The following is a 19594-nucleotide window of genomic DNA, read 5'->3' as shown; positions in this document are numbered from 1 at the left end:
TTTCCTTTTTAAAAAAAATGACTGAGAGGAAATGTAACTGTGAGCTGGAAGGTCATCCATGACTATAAAGAAGGATGGTGAGCAGCTCTGCGTGGTGGTTGTCAGATGTCAGTTCTCATCATCAAAGCAAAGTACCTTTGACAGTAAGAGTATGACACACCTTGATAGCCTTCCTCTTTTATTTCCTTTGGCTGCAGCAGGACGTCCCTGACCAGGGATGGAATCTGCACCCCCTGCACAACAGGAAGTCCTTAAAATTTTTTTTAAAAACTGCTATCATATATCTGAGGTCTTTAGCAGAGAAGAATGGTATTTCTTTGACCCCTGAGATCCAAGGACTGGAAAGCATTACATTCAGAAAACCTGACTCTAATACAAATTTAAGAAATGTTGGATTTTATGTATTTAGCTCACAATATAACCTTGCTTTGAAAGGGAACAACCAAACCATAAATTGAGATGGAGAATACATACCAGTTACTTTCATTTTTTGCAGAGACATTCTACCTTTTAATATTTCTTCCTATCATATAAACATCTCACATTTGTCATTTTTTATTGCTCCCAAGAGATGCAGCCAAAATATCAGCAACTTGCAACCTACAAGTATCAGTAGAAGAAACCAGGTTAAGGTAGTAATTAAAACTGCCCAAGCAGGCAAAATTTATTGATATTGCACTACAAAGGCTCTAAATTTAACATAATGTTTTTACAGAAAGCCAATATTTGAACAATCAACTGTAAAAATGTTTTAAAATACAAAGGAAACCTTCCATCATTCAAATTGCATTTTTTAAGATAAAAGGTTTCTCCCTTCTCAACTGGTGTTATTTACATCAAAAGCTTTCTAAAGAGCACAAGTGTAAAGACAGAGGACTTAGTTCATTTTCTCAGTGGAGAGTACAGCTGGCATTTTTAGTCGATTATTAAAGTGCAGTAATCCTGCAAACATTTAAACTTCTGATTCATCATAAACATGAGTCATTGAAAATCCTTTACGTATGATAGATATACTCAAGGTAAATGAAAATCAGTCCTTATCCTTTCACTGAAACTGAGGGGAAAAGAGGACAACTACTATTCAGTCAGAAAGTAAAACTACATGGTGTACAACGGTGTTTTGGGGTTCCTTTTCTGCTTTTCCTAATGTTTGACAATTAATCAAACCAAGCACCAAGAACTTCACTATTAATAGAATTACTCCAATGGTTTACCTACACAGCCTGTCTAAACAGTAAAATGCCCTAGAAGCTAAAGTAATAAAAACAGTTTTAAGGTAAAAATTAAGTGTTGCATCAATTTTTTCTACCCAATTTTGTAGCTTCCAATTTGATTAACATAACTTAGTCTGCTAAAACTGACTCCCAAGGGAACTGTTTGAAGACTCCGTATCTTCCATGAACATTACCTAGTCTCCACAGCACCAAAGACACTTCAAATCTTGTTTTGGAACTAGACGGGGAACATGAAGAAATCAATTCTTATTCCCTTTCCCATCCAAACTAATTTTGATGGTCACTTAGTTAGTTAATACATGAACCATAATTTCATTTGATTCATCATTTTATTCTGAAAGAAGACTTAAATTTTCAATGACATCAACAGGTAAAATTAAAAAAACCGAGTTGTGTGAATCAATACTCAGCAAACATGAATTTTTAAGTATAAGCTAATAAGCAAACTTTAAAAACAATTAGAAAAAATATCTATATTGTGTGTATATATACACACAAATATATGTATATGCAAAATAGTTCATTCTCCTTCCCTCTTACTGAAGAAAAAATATCACTGACTCAGACAACAACAGCAAACTCTGGGAGATGGTGAAGGACAAGGAAGCCTGGTGTGCTGTAGTCCATGGGGTCACAAAGAGTCAGACACGACTGAGTGACTGAACAACAATGTCTATAAAACCAGAGTCAAGGTTAGCTGTCTCCCGTTCTAAATTTGAAATAAAATGAACAAAAAAGTGAAAGCATCAGTTCTTTGGGCTCTTGCATTTGAAATTAAAAGGTAAGATCCAAAGACAAACCTAAAATGACCAGTAGAGACAGCAGTGCCCTAGGACAGTAGCAAAATGCACAAAGAAACTCTGCAGATATGTTTTTGTGCTTTTGTATCAGTGCATATCGTATGTGTAAGACATGAAGAGTACAAGTCCACTGCTAATCATCTGCTGCAAAGGTATTAAAAGCATTGAACTAACCAAACTGCTGAGGAGTAGTTACTACCTTTCTCAATTTCAGTAACAACGGATTGTGCTTTCATTTCCTGTCATCCAGTCTATTCCTAAATATCACAAAAAACATATTAAGCAATCATTTTACAAAGATCTAGCCAATCCCATCAAGTGTGAGAAATGACTAACCATGAAGATTTGTGCCCCACATGTTCCACACCATAGCTATAGATTGTTTTAGAACGTCAGATTCAATGAATTGTAAGCACATTACTTGAAAAGGTTACATCTTACCTCAAAAAGCCCACAACTTAAGAATGTTAACTAAGACCAAAGACCAGAACACTGCTCAGTTTACCCTAGAACTACACAGAAGTTTCCTTTGTTCCCAAACCAATTTAACAGCTATGAAACTAAAATAAACAAGCCAAGGTGTCCACAGCCCCTCCTAACTGCTCATGGCCCAAGGGTCAAAGTTAAGATACAATTATTACCTATAAATTCCGACAGCGGCAGATTGACGATAGAGATGCATCACAAAGAAAAAAAAAAATTGTTACAGAAAGAAAAAAATGGCACGAAGGGACAGACTCAATGGCCTCTTTAAGGACTCAGGAACAACAGGTCTTCAAAGAACACTCACCAGATAGAGGCCAATCACCACAAGAACACCCAAACACCAAACAAGCAGCCAGTGAATGTTCAGAGCCGCCTTCTTCCACTGGACGAATGGATCAGAGGCTAACACAAGGGTCCACATGAAACAAAACACACAGGCACCTGCCCTCTGCATCCCATCCCTCTCCCCAGAAGACACCTGCCCAGCAACTACAGAGCCAACATGAGCACCCTGTTAAGGCCGATTCCTCTCAGACTGTGCCGCCAAGCTGCCACCCTAAGTCGGCCACCCCCACTGCTAACCACAGGAGACCCAAGACAAGTGGGATTTCTTTGCCGGTGATTTCCTAAGGAACCCAGATTAAAGAGTCAGTTATGAACATGTTTCTCAAGATAAAACTTGAATACTTCATCAGTTTTTTGTTTACACTTCTCTGTACTTTTATGATAAAGTCTGAGCAACAAAACTGGTAGAAGCCAGCCCTTCACGTCTACTCCCAGGCAGGGGAGATAGCTTTACTCTGCTCCCTGGCTACAGACCACCATTTCAGTAACAAACACTGTCACGGGAACCTAGGTGGGAAGGACCCCCGTCTGGGACAAGCGTCCTTTCTGTCCTGTGGGTCACCGTGAGCAGCGACTGTGGCACGCGCCGAGGGCGGCTGGGCGTGCTCCGGGCTGTGTCCCTGGAAGAAAGCAGTGCGTCAGCAAGCACTGCAGTGTGGCTGGAGTCCTAAAGCAGCGTCAGCAGGGGAAGGACCAGAGTCTCAAACACTGACTATGAAAGTGAGAAAAATCACTGCAGCTTTTCTGGACCCCGTGGCAACCATACTTAGAAAAAAATTAAACCCCGAGCCAGAAAATGCTTGGTAATGGCCACACATGAGACTCTTCTTGGGCTAGGCAATGGTCACATTACCAGCCTCATGCATCATACAGCACTTGAGAATTGATTTTATCTTCTAAAATCTCTGCCTTCTGTTTTCCTTGCCCAGTAACTATAGCTATCTTCTTCCTTCAGGGCACTTTTTACCCTATAATAATAAACCTATCATATTTTTTGAAACTGATATCCAGAACTTGCTTCAAAAGCACGAGACAGAGCCTGTACTGTCCATTTGTGATCTGCATTCTTCAAGACAGAGGTGCACAAACTTCAAAAACAACTCAATTCTAAGAAGAAAAAGATGCTGAGAAAGCCCATCATGATCCCATTTTTACAATTTTTAGCAACTGTACAAACTGATTTTAAAGTCTAGTACAAAATGAGGAACTCAAGGCTTCACCAGACTACCAAGAATAAAGTTTAACAAAACTTACTTTACTAACACCCATTTACCTAGAGACAGCTCCTTAAAACATAAAGTGGATTGATACCTTCAAACAGAATGAGTTTGTCTAGTTTATCTTTAACGTTACAGGAATACATGCAAGCCCCTTCCCCAGGCTAGAAAATACCTAATTCAACATTGCTAGGTAACACCTAATTTTCCTTCAATCAAAAAATGTTAATGAATCCGACCTTTTAACTATGATTAATATGCAAAGAAAATACTGTACTGCCTCAGAGAATACAAAGACACAATAGATGTCAATCAAAACAAAAATCTCTGAGCACGCAGCTCAGAGGGCCACTGGTACAAAAATAAAGATAAAAAGCCAAGAGATATTATCATAGTAAGAAAAATAACTCTGCAAAAAGTCTAATTTTTTAACTGACTTTGCTCCTTACTGTTCAAGTTAACTGTTGGAAACAAACAAACAGGAAAAAAAAAAAAAAAATAGCAAGGGAAAAGGTAATGAAATGTTAATTTTTTTTAATGCATACATGCACTCAGACCTGAAATTTTCTAAGACTACCACAATGTATTAAGTTTTATAGAAGAATTTAATCCTCCTTGTGGAAGGATGCCATTCACTTAGACTTGAGGAGTATTTTTGTATTAACACACAAATCACTAAAGATTTAAAAGACAATGCCAACCCAATCTCATAGCATAAAATTAATATTGCTATACATCTTCATTTGTACTTACTAATTGATACTTAATGGAAAAATACTCCAAGTTCAAAGCAGCGAGCAGTGACCACCATTCCTTTACAGCACAGGAAACTCACCTTTTCATAACCATGAAAATCCAACTTCACTTTCAAACATCTTCAACCAAATTTTACCCATGCTACAAAAGCTCTAGTAGGTTCTCTGTCTCCAAATGCTCATGTCTCAGGAGACCACCACTTTGAAATAAAACCATTCATTTGCTAGTTCTGAACAAAAACATGTGGAAGTATATAAAACCATACCCCTATCTTCTAGATTATAATGGTTAAGTACAAAAACAATTCATTGAACATCTTACAAATCATTACAGTTATACATAAAAGCACCTAGGAAATTTTAAAAAAATAAAAAGATTCACAGTACACTGAACCTTGGAACTAATACTGAAAAAAATGGATTCAAAAGACCTATTTCTCTCAAAGACATAATCTGTAATTGAAGCCAACACAACTGCTATTCTCATCTAGCTTCTTAAAATGCAGCACACAGAAGTAAAGTATTGCATATTCAGCACACTCCCTTATCACTTGATTTCTTCAAACCATGCTAAATTTTCTCAATCAAGAAATCTAGTTCTGTGCTAAGCATGGCCCTTTTCAAGGTAACCTGAACACTGAGAATCTCACACACAGGTTCGAGGGAAGAAGTATAGCAGATGTACATAAAATAGGTACATCCAACTTATACATTTTCTGCATAGTTAAGTCACATCACACACATAAATTTTAACTCATCTTTTAACATTTTTTAAATCTCAAACTGTTAAGAGAGCTAAAAGCCTCAATACCAACCATCCCAACAATACCCTTATTTTGTCCCACCCACAGTGCATTAAATGAAGCAGCCCAATAGCAATATTTAACCAGTCAAACTACCATAACTGAAAAGAGATAATCTGTTGGTTCTTGAAAAGGCTCAACGCCGTCAGAGGCCATATTTCTAGTAACTAATCTCTTCTGCTTTAGTGTCGAGAGCTGAAAATTTCAACTCGAGGCACCAGAAAGACTGACCAAAGCACTCACTTAAACAGAAAAAAACACATTCAAAATCATGAAAAATTAAATGGTTTCCAGACGGCAATAAATGAGTGAAAACGACTCACCTGCCAGACAAACTAAGTTTTCACTCCATTAAGAACAGAAACCTGGAATGCTGGGACCAACTATAAATATGGCTCAAGGAGACCCAAGCAAAGCTGCTGTCCTCTTAGAAAGAACAGTGAAGAGCTTCCAAAGCAATCTTACAATGCATTTTTAAAAGGTCACAGAAGGATTCACCAATTTGTCACATTAAAAGATGCAGGACAGTGGATAACCTAATTTTAACACACTGCTATAACTGAATTATCCTGCTTAGCACCAAGAGGGTGACACTTTTATTAATAAATAGACTTTCTCCTTTAAAATCAAGCCATTGAAAATCTAAAGCAAAGAAATACCAAGTGAACTCCTTACAATAGCACTTCTTTTCAAAGTCCCACAGGGTTAAATAGAAACCCTATTAAATAGACTATCTATACAGAATCAAGATTTCCACAATAACATTTACAAGCAGAGATATATTTTGTGGATACCACATGTAAAATAGATTTTTAAAACCCATATGACAGACGCGTACACACGCATATGTAACACTCTCCCCCCACCCCCAAAGAAACCCCTTCAATGAGGTCAGAAGCAGCCCAAACACTAAAGCCCCCTTAAAGCCCTGGTGATTGTCCATAGCTTTACATAGCTAAACTCCTTCACTAAACGGGCACTGCCATCCTTATTTGGATTTAAGAATCCTAAAGGAGCAAAATACATTCCTACGAGTGAATTACTCATGTTGCTTCCATGTTCTGCTCCTCCCCTAGTGAGATGCTGTATCAGTAAGTACTTGGGTAAACTGCACACCCTTCCCTTTTCACTCCATCGTCCAGAGGCTTCAATATGCTACTAAGTGTCTCAGTCTCTGCTACTGCTGCAAATGGGGACCTAATATAGCATCAGTTTCCAGAGATCAACACTGACATGCAACGTGAAACCTAGTAATGTCAGTATTCCATACATATTTACACAGCTGTAACACAGAATCGAGATGCACGAGAACAGAATCACATGATCGGCAGGGGCTGGCGGTGGGCTGCTGCGGCTGTGACGGCAGTCTCGGGGTCCTGGCCCCGTGCTCCCCCCGCTGTCCCCACAACCTCCCAGGCCCACTGAGCACACGGTGCGACTGGAGACTGGAGCCGCAGCTCTCCACCACCAGCTCAAGCCCCTCTCCAGGCTGAGGGCTTTGTCTTTTAACGACGTGCCATGAGTTCATTTTGAACATGAACATTATATAGCAGATTCTGACTCTAAGTAATACCTTTCAACAAAACTCCTAGCAAGGAGGGTAAGAGAACCTAAGCAGTTAGAAGCAGAGAAATGTGCAAAATGCCACCAGAGCAGATGACCTGCAATCTTGACTTCTGTGACATTTTGGGTCTTGTATTCATTTAATAATTGTGTGTGTTAAGTTTCTTTTAAAATTTTCAGTATAAGGAAACTAGTATGACAATCACTGTAGTGGGAAGATGGTGCATTCCCATTAACCTGGCTACTTACTGATGACTCAAACACTATTTCTGTGACCAGAATAAAGATAAAAACCACAATCACAGAAAAAAATGCCCTCATAAAAAGCAACTTAAATTCATTAGCCAAACACTGAAAAGGTACATGTGTATAAAAAGTTATAACCACATTTACAGTGCAAATTCATGTTTCTTTCTACTCTCTCTTCTGCACAGAGAACATCTCTTCAGAAACATCATCGTCTCCCTGCATTTCTTTAAAACACCTGAGAAAGGTAAGGCTCAAAGAGACACCCACTCAAATGCAACAAGTCTCTGATTTGGGGACTTCCACATTTGCTGCTATCAAAGGTCCAAGATTTTCATTATAGCATTATGGTCAAACTTGAAACTCAAAAAAGCTCGGGATGAAAAGGGCAACTTGCAGTGTCCGTTACATGCCACAGCCTGGCCCTCGGCATGTTCGAGCAACTGGTCTTCACCGGAGTAAGGCGAGTCATACACAGCATCTGCTTAGAAAGCAAAACAAATAAGCTCCGTTAAGGAATCAAATCCTGCCCTTCACCTTTTGTTATGAAGGAATTCACATACAGTATATATTCGCCTCCCCACACTCTAAATCTAACCTACGGAGAACCACCAAAATATTTTCCTTTCCCTAAACTGATATTCAAAGTGAATTTCCAATCTATTCTTATTCCACATAAACATTCAAGATCTTAATCTGTCTTTAAGTTCCTTAATATTCACCTGCTTTCAAAATGGGCATAACTTTATTCACCACCTATATTTTATCAACATGGGAGCTTCTTGACAGAGATCAAAATGTAAACATTATAAAGATTATAATTACAATATAAGATTTGTACAGATTCCAATTCTAGAAAAATAAAGCTGAAGGTTACCACATCTTCAGAGAGTAAATCAACCTAAAGAAAAATCCAGATTTTCAAACTCACTGTGCAACAAAACTCCAACTTATCAGGGCTTGCCCCCCCTACCCGCCCCCGCCCCGACCCCGACACCCGTAGAAGAGGACCCTGATGAGCAAAGCAGGGTTTGGAATAGACACCAAAAGGTTGAGGTAGAAATAAAGTCTGGTGTGAGGTTTCCTAAGACAATAACTCCTTTTATACTTCTTTCTCAAGGCAACTCAAAATTTTTGTATCATGCCCAACTGAGTTGGGTACACATTATAGTGTGCCTTCTTTAATGTTCCTAAACATATGGCTTTTTAAAGATTTTGTGAAATAATTGGTTTCTGAAGTTATATTAATTCAACTATCAGCCTATCATGTCCACACCACCTATGGGGGCCAGAGAAGTCCTACTAAGAAGACAACCTTAATTTCCCAAAACAGGGTTAAAGCATGTCGTTTTTAAATAGCTTCCATCTTGCTTAAATCATAAACAGTAATGCAAGGAACAGAGTATGATTGTAAGGCTTCTCAATTATTAAAGAGCTTTCTAGATGAAACCCTTAAATCTAGATGGTAAATAAATGCTTATCTACTGCATGAGGAATTTCATACCACACAAAATAGCGCCTAAGAAAAAAACAGTCTACTGCATTTCCAAATGACACCTATGAAATCAGAATTTACAAAGAGCTTTCTACATTCCTCACCATTACTTTTCAAATCAAATCACACACCTGCTTTTCATAACTGAGGATGGAGAAGAGCCAAATGTCATCTTAGTGAAGACTATCCTTGGTACCACCGTAACACGTGGGTCATTACCTCCAACGAGGGGAAAACCGTTCCCTTCTGAAGTGAGCTCTCCTCACATACGTGTGAGGGTGAGGTCTCCTCACTATTACTTGGGTCTACTCACCGTCTAACCATTAAGCAACTATTTATTTATTTACAATATTCACACACAGCATCAACGCCTGACATTCACTACAGTAACAGTATACTGAAAGGGCAAATAATTTCATCTTGATCATTTAAATAAATTTATTTTTATTTTTAGCCAGTTTCCTATTTAGAGAACTTGACCGCATATATGAACTCTCTATAGATCATGTGCAACTCTTTCAGCTTATCTATCACAGTTCATCACACACTACTTAAATCAAGTTAACTTCAAAACCAGGCTGAATCCCAACTGGAAGAAATTTAAAAAACAAAATGACTTGCCTGTTTCAAAAGTATCCTGAAGTTTTCGTGGATGAAGTTTTTTTTCACATTTCTATTAAAAAACACAAACATACAACATACCATATCCAGTTATTTCACTTATTGTTGATATAAATAAGGAGATACATTATCAAATTTCTCAGGAAGAAAATTAAATCAGGAATATAATCACCATCCCCATTCAGCATTGGCATTTTTAAGTAATTTTTTTAAGCCTAAAACTGTTTTTAGTTCTTGATTATATGTACAATATAGAAACACCAGGGAAAAAAGAAAATTATTTATTAAATTTCTCAACTTGGAGATCATTATTATTAACATTACAGTACATGTTTCCAGCTTTTTTTCTACGAAGATATGTGTGAATGTACTTTCATATAATTATGTAACAGAATTATCCAGTATATGCTATTCTATAACTCCCTTTTTAAATGTAATACACTATGAACACACCCCTCTTTCAATAAACACAAATCAAAAAATTAATACAAATCTACACCAACACTTTTAATGACTACATGGTAGTCTATGGCACATTATCTATGATATTACAGTTAATATCTTCTTAGATATTTAGATTGTTCCCAGGGACGGGGAAGCCTGGTGGGCTGCTGTCTATGGGGTCATACAGAGTCGGACACAACTGAAGCGACTTAGCAGCAGCAGCAGCAGCAGCATGTTTTCATAATGTAGACAAATGGGGTGAACACTCTTATCTTCTATGGAAACGTGGTAAGGAAGTCACACTTTCAATACCTCCAAACTACTCTCTAGAACGTTGTACCGATTATTAACTTTTGAGTGTTCTCAATATATTCAGCAATACATAACTGGGTATCTTTTCATCTTTGCCAATCTAATGGGGAAAAGTGGCATCCCATTTTAATTCACTTTCTTGAACTGCATATTTATATGTTAATCAATCACTTTTAGCTTTCCCTTTTAAGTTGTTCATATACTTGTCCTCATCATTAACTTTAAGAACTTTTTAAAAACTTATTCAAGTTCTTCCAGACAAATGTGAGTCATTTGTCAAGTTCCCCCAAAAAAATCCAAAAGGATTTTGATTGGTACTGAATTAAATCTATATATTAATTTGAGGAGAATTAACATTTATACAATACTATCATTTTAATCTGTCCAGCTTTTGTTAGGGACAGATGTTGAATTAGATTAAAAGCTTTCTGACCATCTATTAAGACTGTCTTCTTTGTTCTTGTCACTATTTCTACTGGAGTGGAGTGCAATAATAGAGAGCAAGTAGTCCAACATTAAACATTTAATTTGTGCTTGCTTGTGGAATCAAAACACTTCAGGTTAAGTAAACGGCACCCAAGAATTCAGGGAAAATACTCTTGCTAAACATCTGAAATTACTATTATTAGCCACTGTTAAAGAAGGAAAAACAGGTGAAGCTACAACATAAAAAAATTCAACATAGAAATACCAGGACTTATGGAAAAGATAAGCAAGGAAGCTTATTAGTTATGAATTACTTTCTGGAACACAGACTAAAAGAATGGAAATAAATGTCTTAAAATGCTCACAGGTATCTGTCCTTCAGCCTAGTCTAATGACTATGGCATTGGCTGTGAGTGTTTTGTTTTCGTTTTCTGAATTCTATCAATTTGAAGAAAAATAAAATACACTGTGAGGCTATTCCAAACTTTTAACTTCATTAAAATAATACAGACACTATTTAGAAAAATAGAATACCTAGGACTTATCTAGGAGAGTTGACTAACACTGTTTCCCAAGTATTAAAGTAAGTCTAAATACCCACATATCGATACTTAATAAGAATCTACAGAACAGCACAGGGAACTCTCCTCAGTGCTCTGTAATGACCTATACAGAAACAGAACCTAGAGTGGATATATGTATAACTGATCCACTTTTTCACTTGAAACTAACACAACTTTGTAAATCAACTATACTCCAATAAAAATTAATGTTAAAAATCATAAACAAACAGATAAACAAATACCCACATAAAAAAGTAAAGATCAGATGCACAACTGAATCAATATGACAAATCTATAATCCAGAGTAGGCAGAGATTCCTTAGTGGTGAACAGTACACACACGCAGATTCATAAAAATCCTGCCAATAAAGCAATTCAAAATGCCTTGACAATGCCCTTGCCCCATACTAAAAAGCATGAACTGCCTCAGCATGATGTTAACTCTTACCACCAAGGGATTCTGTTGCTTGGCTGGCTGGCTGTGGACCCCATTTGCTTTTTTCTTTGGATTAGGTGAATCTTGGTACTGTTTTCTGCCATTTCCCCTTATACTTTGATTCTGTTTTTCCAATAAGAAATAAAATGTAAACATACAGCACAATGTAACAGGATAAAACAATATACCCCTATGATACATTTAGCTGGTTTGATCCGAGTTCAGCAAAGCCCCCCAAAATCTTCCTAAAACACTGAAGAACCACTATCAACATCTTTCATTATAGAGAGCTTCACAGAGCAAGAATCCTCCAAAGATACAAAATAAAATAGCAAATACAATGTTCCCTAGAAACAACTTTGAAAACCTTATGACTATCATCAATAGAGGACACTGAGGCACGTTGACTTCAGTCCTTAGATCAGGAAACAAGCACCAGATGTGATCACTGTTACCCTAAAACCTGCTTTAAACTATTAATAAAAGGGAATTTTTCATAATCTTTTTATATAAAATAATAAATAAGACTGGTTTGGCTCAGATGGTAAAGAATTTGCTTGCAATGTGGGAGACCTGGGTTCAATCCCTGGGTTGGGAAGATTGCCTGGAGAAGGGAACAGCTACCCACTCCAGGATTCTGGCCTGGAGAATCCCCATGGACAGTCCACGGGGTCACAAAGAGTTGGACATGACTGAGAGAATTTCACTTTCACTTTTAATCCCTAAATTTAGACCTAAAACCTAAACATGCAGTAGTCGACATCTTGCTATTATATTGCTTAAACATGAGTTAGATTAAGTTTAACTTAAAACAGTTTTTAAACATTAATTTGGCCTTAAAGGTCTTAAAAACAGTTATTTAAGAGAACTAGCTAAAACAGTGCAAAAAATAATTTTATTATTATTTTACAATACACTTGTGTACATCCTATCTACCTACAGAAAAAATTTAGTTCTTAAAATAGCCTGAAAACAGTAACTTAAAGAAAGGAAGGGAAACAGCTTTCAGAGGCTCATGTTAGCACATACCTTTAACGCCATTTCATTCCATTCTTTTCGATATTTACTTTTTTACTGTGTACCATATACATAAAACTTACCACCTGAACCACCTGTAAATGGACAGCTCAGTGGCGGGCAGTGCAGCCACAAAGCTGTGCAACCACCAACAGTATCCATCCAGAACTTCTCCATCACTGAGGCAGAGACTTTGTCTATTAAATACTTCTGTTTTTTCCTGTCTCTCAGCTCTGGCAATCTCAAATTAATTAGTGGAATCATATAGTATTTGTCCTTTTGTGTGTGAGGTTCATCCATGTTGTAGCACGTATGTGTAATTTCATTCCTTTTAAAGGCCAAATAATATTCACTGTATGTTTACTTTGTTTATCGAGTAATCTTTTGACACACATGTAGGTTGTTTCCACCTTCTGGCTATCATGAACACTGCTAAGTTATCTCTGAGTCCCTGCTTTCAATTCTTTTGAATATGAACCACGGAGTGGAACCACTGGGTCACATGGTAATTCTATGTGTACCTTTTTGAGGAACCACCAAGCTGTCCCATGGCAGCTGTACCATTTTACATTCCCACCTGCAATACACAAGGGTTCCAACTTTTTTACATTCTTGTCAACTCATTATTTTCCATTTTTTACTACATTTTTATTACTTCTCAACTGAGCATCTTTTCATGTGCTTACTGACCATGTAAATGTCTTCTTTCAATAAATGTCTATTCAAGTTGTTGTGTACTCATTTTTGTTTAATTGTTTCTACTTTGCTGTTGTTGAGCTATAGGAGGTCTCCATATATCCTGGATATAAACCCAGTAGATATGTGATTTGCAAACTCTCCCATTTCATGGGTGTTTTTTCTCTTTTGACAGTGACCATTCAAGCACAGAAGTTTTAAATTCTGATGAACCCAGTATATTTGTAAAAGAAGAAAAGTAAAGAGTGGTACCCAAATAGATGGTTAAAATAACAGACAGGTAATACCAAAGACCAGTAAGGATATGGAACAAATGGAACTCTCAAATATTTTGCAGGGGATACAAATTATTTAGAACATTTTTTGCAGTATATACTTAAGAACATAGGCATATCCACTGCTCCAACAATTCTATATACTCAAAAGAACTGTATATGTTCATCAAAATACATGTACAGAAATATTCTTAGCAGTATGATTTGTAAAAGCCCCCAAGTGGAAACAACAAACATGTCCACTAAGAGTAAAATGGATAAACAAACTATGATATAATCATACACTGAAGAACAACACGGTATGAACCTTTCACTGGTAGCACATTTACCAAAATCAGATGTTATTGATAATTCATATTCCTTACTACATTGGATTAATACCAAAGCTGTAAAGGTTAGGAGTCTCATCCCGGCTTCAAATCACAAATAAGGAAGACAGGCACCTTGGATGAACGACTAAGAGCTCTACAACTGTTAATCTGCAAGGCCTCAACTCAGATGCATTTCTAAGTCAAAGGATCTTAAGTTACGAAAATCTTTAAATGTACTATCACTCACCTTTGCTTTTAAAAGATCAGACACTTCAGCGTGATGATTACTGTATGGTTTATGCTGCAGTGGTTGCCGGTGCTTTACCCACTGGTCACCAGGAGAACCTTCAGGAAATAACTGCTGGCTGTGGCGGAACTTGGTTCGACTACAAGATTTAAAAATAAAAATAAAATCAGAAAATTTTTACTGATACTTCTTCCCAAACCTTGAGAGTTTATCTAACGGACTATAAATGTTACTTTATTCACTATCTGTCTCCCCTCACTGGAGTTTAAATTCCACAAGGGCAGAGGATTCATGTCGACTCTGTCTACTGCTTTACTGCCAGAACCCAGGATGCCTATCACTCCACATTTCTTGAATGGGGTGATAATCTATTATTTTTAGTCCCAAACTTTTCTAAATTATTGATACCACCTCCTCCTAAAATGACTGTACTTTTAAAAATCTGGGGAATTTCCTGGCAGCCCAGTGGTTAGAACTCTGCATTTCCACTGCAGGGGACACAGGTTCAAGCCAAGGATGAAGAACTAAGATCCCGCAAGCCTTGCAGCCTGGCCGAACAGCAAAAATGAATCTGAAGGAAATACTTCTTTCACAAATTTAATAAATTTAGTAATGAAGCCAATAAATAAAGCTACTCTAAATACACATGTATCAGTGGATTTTTATAATAGGACAGACAATTCAATTCTTTACTAGGATGCTTCCATATGGAATTTGACCCTGCACAGGTCAGTATGGACCCTCCGTGCTAAGATCTGACAAACTGAGCTATGTTGTTGTTGCTATTCAGTCGCTAAGCCATGTCCAACTCAGTGATGCCATCTAACCATCTCATCCTCTGTCGCACCCTTCTCCTCTTGCTCTCGATCTTTCCCAGCAGCAGGGTATTTTCCAATGAGTCAGCTCCACACATTAGGTGACCAAAGTATTGGAGCTTCAGCATCAGTCCATCCAGTGAATATTCCCGGTTGATTTCCTTTAGGACTGACTGGTTGGATCTCTGTGCTGTCCAAGTGATTCTCAAGAATCTTCTCCAACACCACAGTTCAAAAGCATCAATTCCTCGGCACTCAGCCTTCTTTACGGTCCAACTCTCATATCCATACATGACTACTGGAAAAACCATAGCTCTGACTATACAGACTTTTGTCTGCAAAGTGATGTCTCTGCTTTTTAATACTCTGTTTAGAGTTGTCACAGCTTTTCTTCACTGATCCCAAGATCCATATTATAGTAAGACTGTTTCTGAATATTTCAGAATCTGTCCCCTTTTCCATTTAAAAATTGTGATTAAATTGCAGGCTCTCTTTCTTTAGACAAAATTCAAGTAATTTCTCCAAAATGTCATAAGAGTTAGTCTATATGTTAAAAAGAGACATTACCCTGCCTGAGAAACCTGAAATTTGTTTGAGAAGTTGTTTCATTATCTCCTTATTCCATTCTCTAGGATCACAAACCCTAATACCGACTGAAAGATGTGGGAATTGTATCATACCACTGTGGGTGACAGATTCTTAAACGGTGACACAATTTCTTTTCAAACCCTATCACTATTTCATAACTTTAGTAGTAACTGGGTTTTTAAAATCATGACTACATTCCTGTTTTTTCTTTTTTCTTCTTCAGTTATATTTAGTAGTATATACTTTAGTGATTATAGTCACAGATTCTGAAAGGCACAAATGACTTTCAAAGCATTTAGTCCAATCTTCTGTCCTCATAAAATCAAACTAAAATGGAATATTCCCTATGTATTTAAAAGATATTGACTGTAGGTATGATTTACTCCTATTGTTTACTTTTAAAGCTCTAGGATAAAAACAAAGCATCTAACTTAGAGAAAATTTAGAAAGCAACTCTCTCTGAACCTAACAAGGCAAAGCTCTACAAGTTGATTACAAATACATATACTTATTTCAGAAAATTATATTGGAAGGACTGATGTTGAAGGTGAAACTCCAATCCTTTGGCCACCTGACGAGAAGAGCTGACTCATTTGAAAAGCCCCTGATGCTGGGAAAGATTGAGGGCAGGAGAAGAAGGGGACGACAGAGGATGAGATGGTTGGATGGCATCACGGACTCCATGCACACGAGTTTGAGTGAACTCTGGGAGTTGGTGATGGACACGGAGGCTTGGCGTGCTGCAGTCCATGGGGTCGCAAAGAGTCAGACAGGACTAAGCGACTGAACAGAACTGAATTTCAGAAAATTACTTAGCCTACTCTATAACTATGATTTGGATACAATTAAGTCCAAAACAAGAAAATGCTCTTTGCAGTTCTTATCCATGTAATATTCACTCCTTATAATATACAGTCTAGGCTAGGGAAAGGAAAGGTGCAAGCCCAAGTCTTCACAGTGCTATCTTTCTGAACAAATTATACATCAGCATCCCTCATCTCCTCCTCACAAAAACAGACATTCAACCACATACAGAAACGCAATTATTTCTCAAGTAAAGATATGAGAACACAGAACAAGTACTATGAATACATACCAAGAGAGAAAAAATTTTCTTTTCCTCATACTCTAGCTATCCATCTAAAAAGCTGACACTCTCTTGTGTATACTATTTTAAAATATGCCTGAAGCTCCTTTATAACTTCAATTAACCTCTCATCCAAAAACCACCCCTCTAAAACGTCTATTATCTGTGAGACTAGTAAGAAACTAGTATCTATAAAAGGAAGCCCATACCTCTGCAAACTTTTTAAGCAAAATGCTACTAATGTATTAAAAAAGACCAAAAAGTCAAAATCCAACACATCTGTTTCTTTACCTCAATTTTTCCACAGTGGGCTTAGCTGGTGTGCTACCAGCTGAGGAAAATCCATTGTCACTATCTGAGGAATCTCCAAATCTTCGAGAAAGCCAGTCCCTTAATGGTCTATGGAGATATTAAGAATTCGCTTTTAAAACTTGGCTATGTAAAGAAACTATCAGAATTGTGAAGTTTAATATTTTAAAAAATACAAACATACCTGATAAAAGGAATGGCCATAAAAAATTTGTTTGGTGCCAAACCAAGTTTGGATTTTGGGGTCATATCATTTCTATGGCAAGGCAATTTCTCAATGGAGAACCACTCAATATTCTGAAACACAAGAAAATTAGTTATTATCAAGGAGTTTCTAAAAGCAATTTAATTAGATACCATCCAGCAACCTGAAAATTCTTCTCAATTACATACCCGGATTTCTCTCCTGGTTTTCGGGTTAAATTTTGTGTCTTTTGGAATTCCTGGAATGATGTACAAACGAGCAAGCTGATCATTGATCCGAAGTTCAATGTAATCATCCTTACAAATATAATCTTTAATATCAAAACCAGTTTCTTCAAAGACCTGGAAATAATAAATCTGGATGATGATTTTCAAGTTTGGCTGTTAGACCTTCAGTTCATTAATATTTGCTTATTTCAAAGTCACAAATTCAGAAATATCCAGGAAATTAATGCATAAAAACACTACATTAAAAAAAAAAAATCACAGTATTTCAGGGTCTAGTTCTTGCTGTGTCTCTATGGAAAAACCTCCTCACACATTTAAGCCTAAATTTTTTCAGCTATTCAAAAAAAGGAAACATATGATACTGCAATTTACAATAATGTGTATTTGGCCACTGTCCCCTCTTCTGGTATAAGAGCTTTTAAAACGGTTGGACGGATAAGGCAGTGGACCCCACTTCAGCACTCTTGCCTGGAAAATCCCATGGACGGAGGAGCCTGGTGGGCTGCAGTCCACGGGGTCGCTGAGCTGGACACGACTGAGCGACTTCACTTTCACTTTTCACTTTCATGCACTGGAGAAGGAAATGGCAACCCACTCCAGTGTTCTTGCCTGGAGAATCCCAGGGACGGGGGAGCCTGGTGGGCTGCCGTCTATGGGGTCGCACAGAGTCAGACACGACTGAAGCGACTTAGCAGCAGCAGCAGCAAAACTGTTGGAATGTCTTAAATTATAAAAGCAAAAGTATCTTTGCTTTTTATCTAGGTCTCCTGCATTGCAGGCAGATTCTTTACCAGCTGAGCCACAAGGGATGCCCAAAAGTATCTTTACGTCCTGTTAATTATGTGACTTTTAGAGTCCACTTTGGGAATTAACTTGGTCGCCAGGTGATCAAGAGGGTTAAAACTTTCAGTGGGCCCTTCCTCCCCCACCTCCAGGAAATAAACTCAGTCAACCCCATAAAAACCAAAAAGGAATGTTTCTGGCTTGAAAAACACATGAAGATTTGGGGATAGTGGTGCCAGAGAAGACAGAAAGAAAGTTCTTTGCTTTTTTCTGTACCTTGCATCCTAAGTATTTATGTCTTCCATCTAGTTATTCCTGAGTTATATCCTTTTATTGTAATAAACTGGAAAACTTAATAAGAAAAATGTTTCTCAATTCTATGAATCACTCTAGCAAAAACTAATCAAAACCAAAGAGGGGGATCAAAAGGCACAAGTGACAACCTGGACTTTGCAACTGGCATCTGAAGCCAAGCATGGTCTTATAGGACTGAACCCTTCACCTCTGGAATGTGACGCTACCTCCAGACAGACAGTGTCAGAACTGAGCTGAATTGTAAGTCATTCAGTTCATATCCAAAACCTGCTTATTGATGTGGGGGAAAAAAGCCCCTGCGCGTGTGCGTACATGTATACGCATGCACGTGCACACACACACTCTAAAATTGGGTCCAAAACCCTTATTATGTTAGAATACATCAGTGGTTCCCACTCCATGGGAATAAAAACCTAATATGGATTTGATTCAGTAACCACAAAAGTACATGTATAACCAAGATACAGAACAAAAAATGTCTTATACAAAGAAAACCATTCTTCAAACACGAAAATTGAATTGGGATTAATACTAATATTTCAATAGACAGATTCCAAGAAAACAGCTACAACCACCTTTGTACCCAGGGTGGAGTTAGCTGCAGTCACCATCTGCAGTGATTTTGGAGCCCAGAAAAATGAAGTCTGATACTGTTTTCACTGTTTCCCCATCTATTTGCCATGAAGTGATGGGACTGGATGCCATGATCTTAAGTTTTCTGAATGTTGAGCTTTAAGCCATCTTTTTCACTCTCCTCTTTTACTTTCATCAAGAGGCTCTTTAGTTCTTCTTCACTTACTGCCATAAGGGTGGTGTCATCTGCATATCTGAGGTTATTGATAATTCTCCCGGCAATCTTGATTCCAGCTTGTGTTTCTTCCAGTCCAGAGTTTCTCACGATGTACTCTGCATAGAAGTTAAATAATCAGTGTGACAAGATACAGCCTTGAAGTACTCTTTTTCCTATTTGGA

The 19594-nt window shown here is 37.5% G+C and overlaps 1 protein-coding gene across 1 annotated transcript in view; it reads right to left on the bottom strand.

Moving 5' to 3' along the window:
• Positions 1–627: 627 nt before the first annotated feature.
• DCP2 (decapping mRNA 2) overlaps positions 628–19594 on the bottom strand; it is a 54456-nt gene continuing 35489 nt past the window's right edge. Inside the window, exons 5-11 of the mRNA XM_006056868.4 lie at positions 17486–17638; positions 17277–17389; positions 17075–17182; positions 14294–14432; positions 11760–11870; positions 9567–9618; positions 628–7931 (exon numbers count right to left, since the gene is read on the bottom strand). Coding sequence (XP_006056930.1) covers positions 7768–7931; positions 9567–9618; positions 11760–11870; positions 14294–14432; positions 17075–17182; positions 17277–17389; positions 17486–17638 — 840 coding nt within the window. The 3' untranslated portion in view covers positions 628–7767. The remainder of the gene's footprint in view (positions 7932–9566; positions 9619–11759; positions 11871–14293; positions 14433–17074; positions 17183–17276; positions 17390–17485; positions 17639–19594) is intronic.

This window comes from Bubalus bubalis, chromosome 11 (assembly GCF_019923935.1).
Source record: "Bubalus bubalis isolate 160015118507 breed Murrah chromosome 11, NDDB_SH_1, whole genome shotgun sequence".
Classification (NCBI taxonomy): Eukaryota; Metazoa; Chordata; class Mammalia; order Artiodactyla; family Bovidae; genus Bubalus; species Bubalus bubalis.
This window is presented reverse-complemented; position numbering and strand designations above follow the sequence as displayed.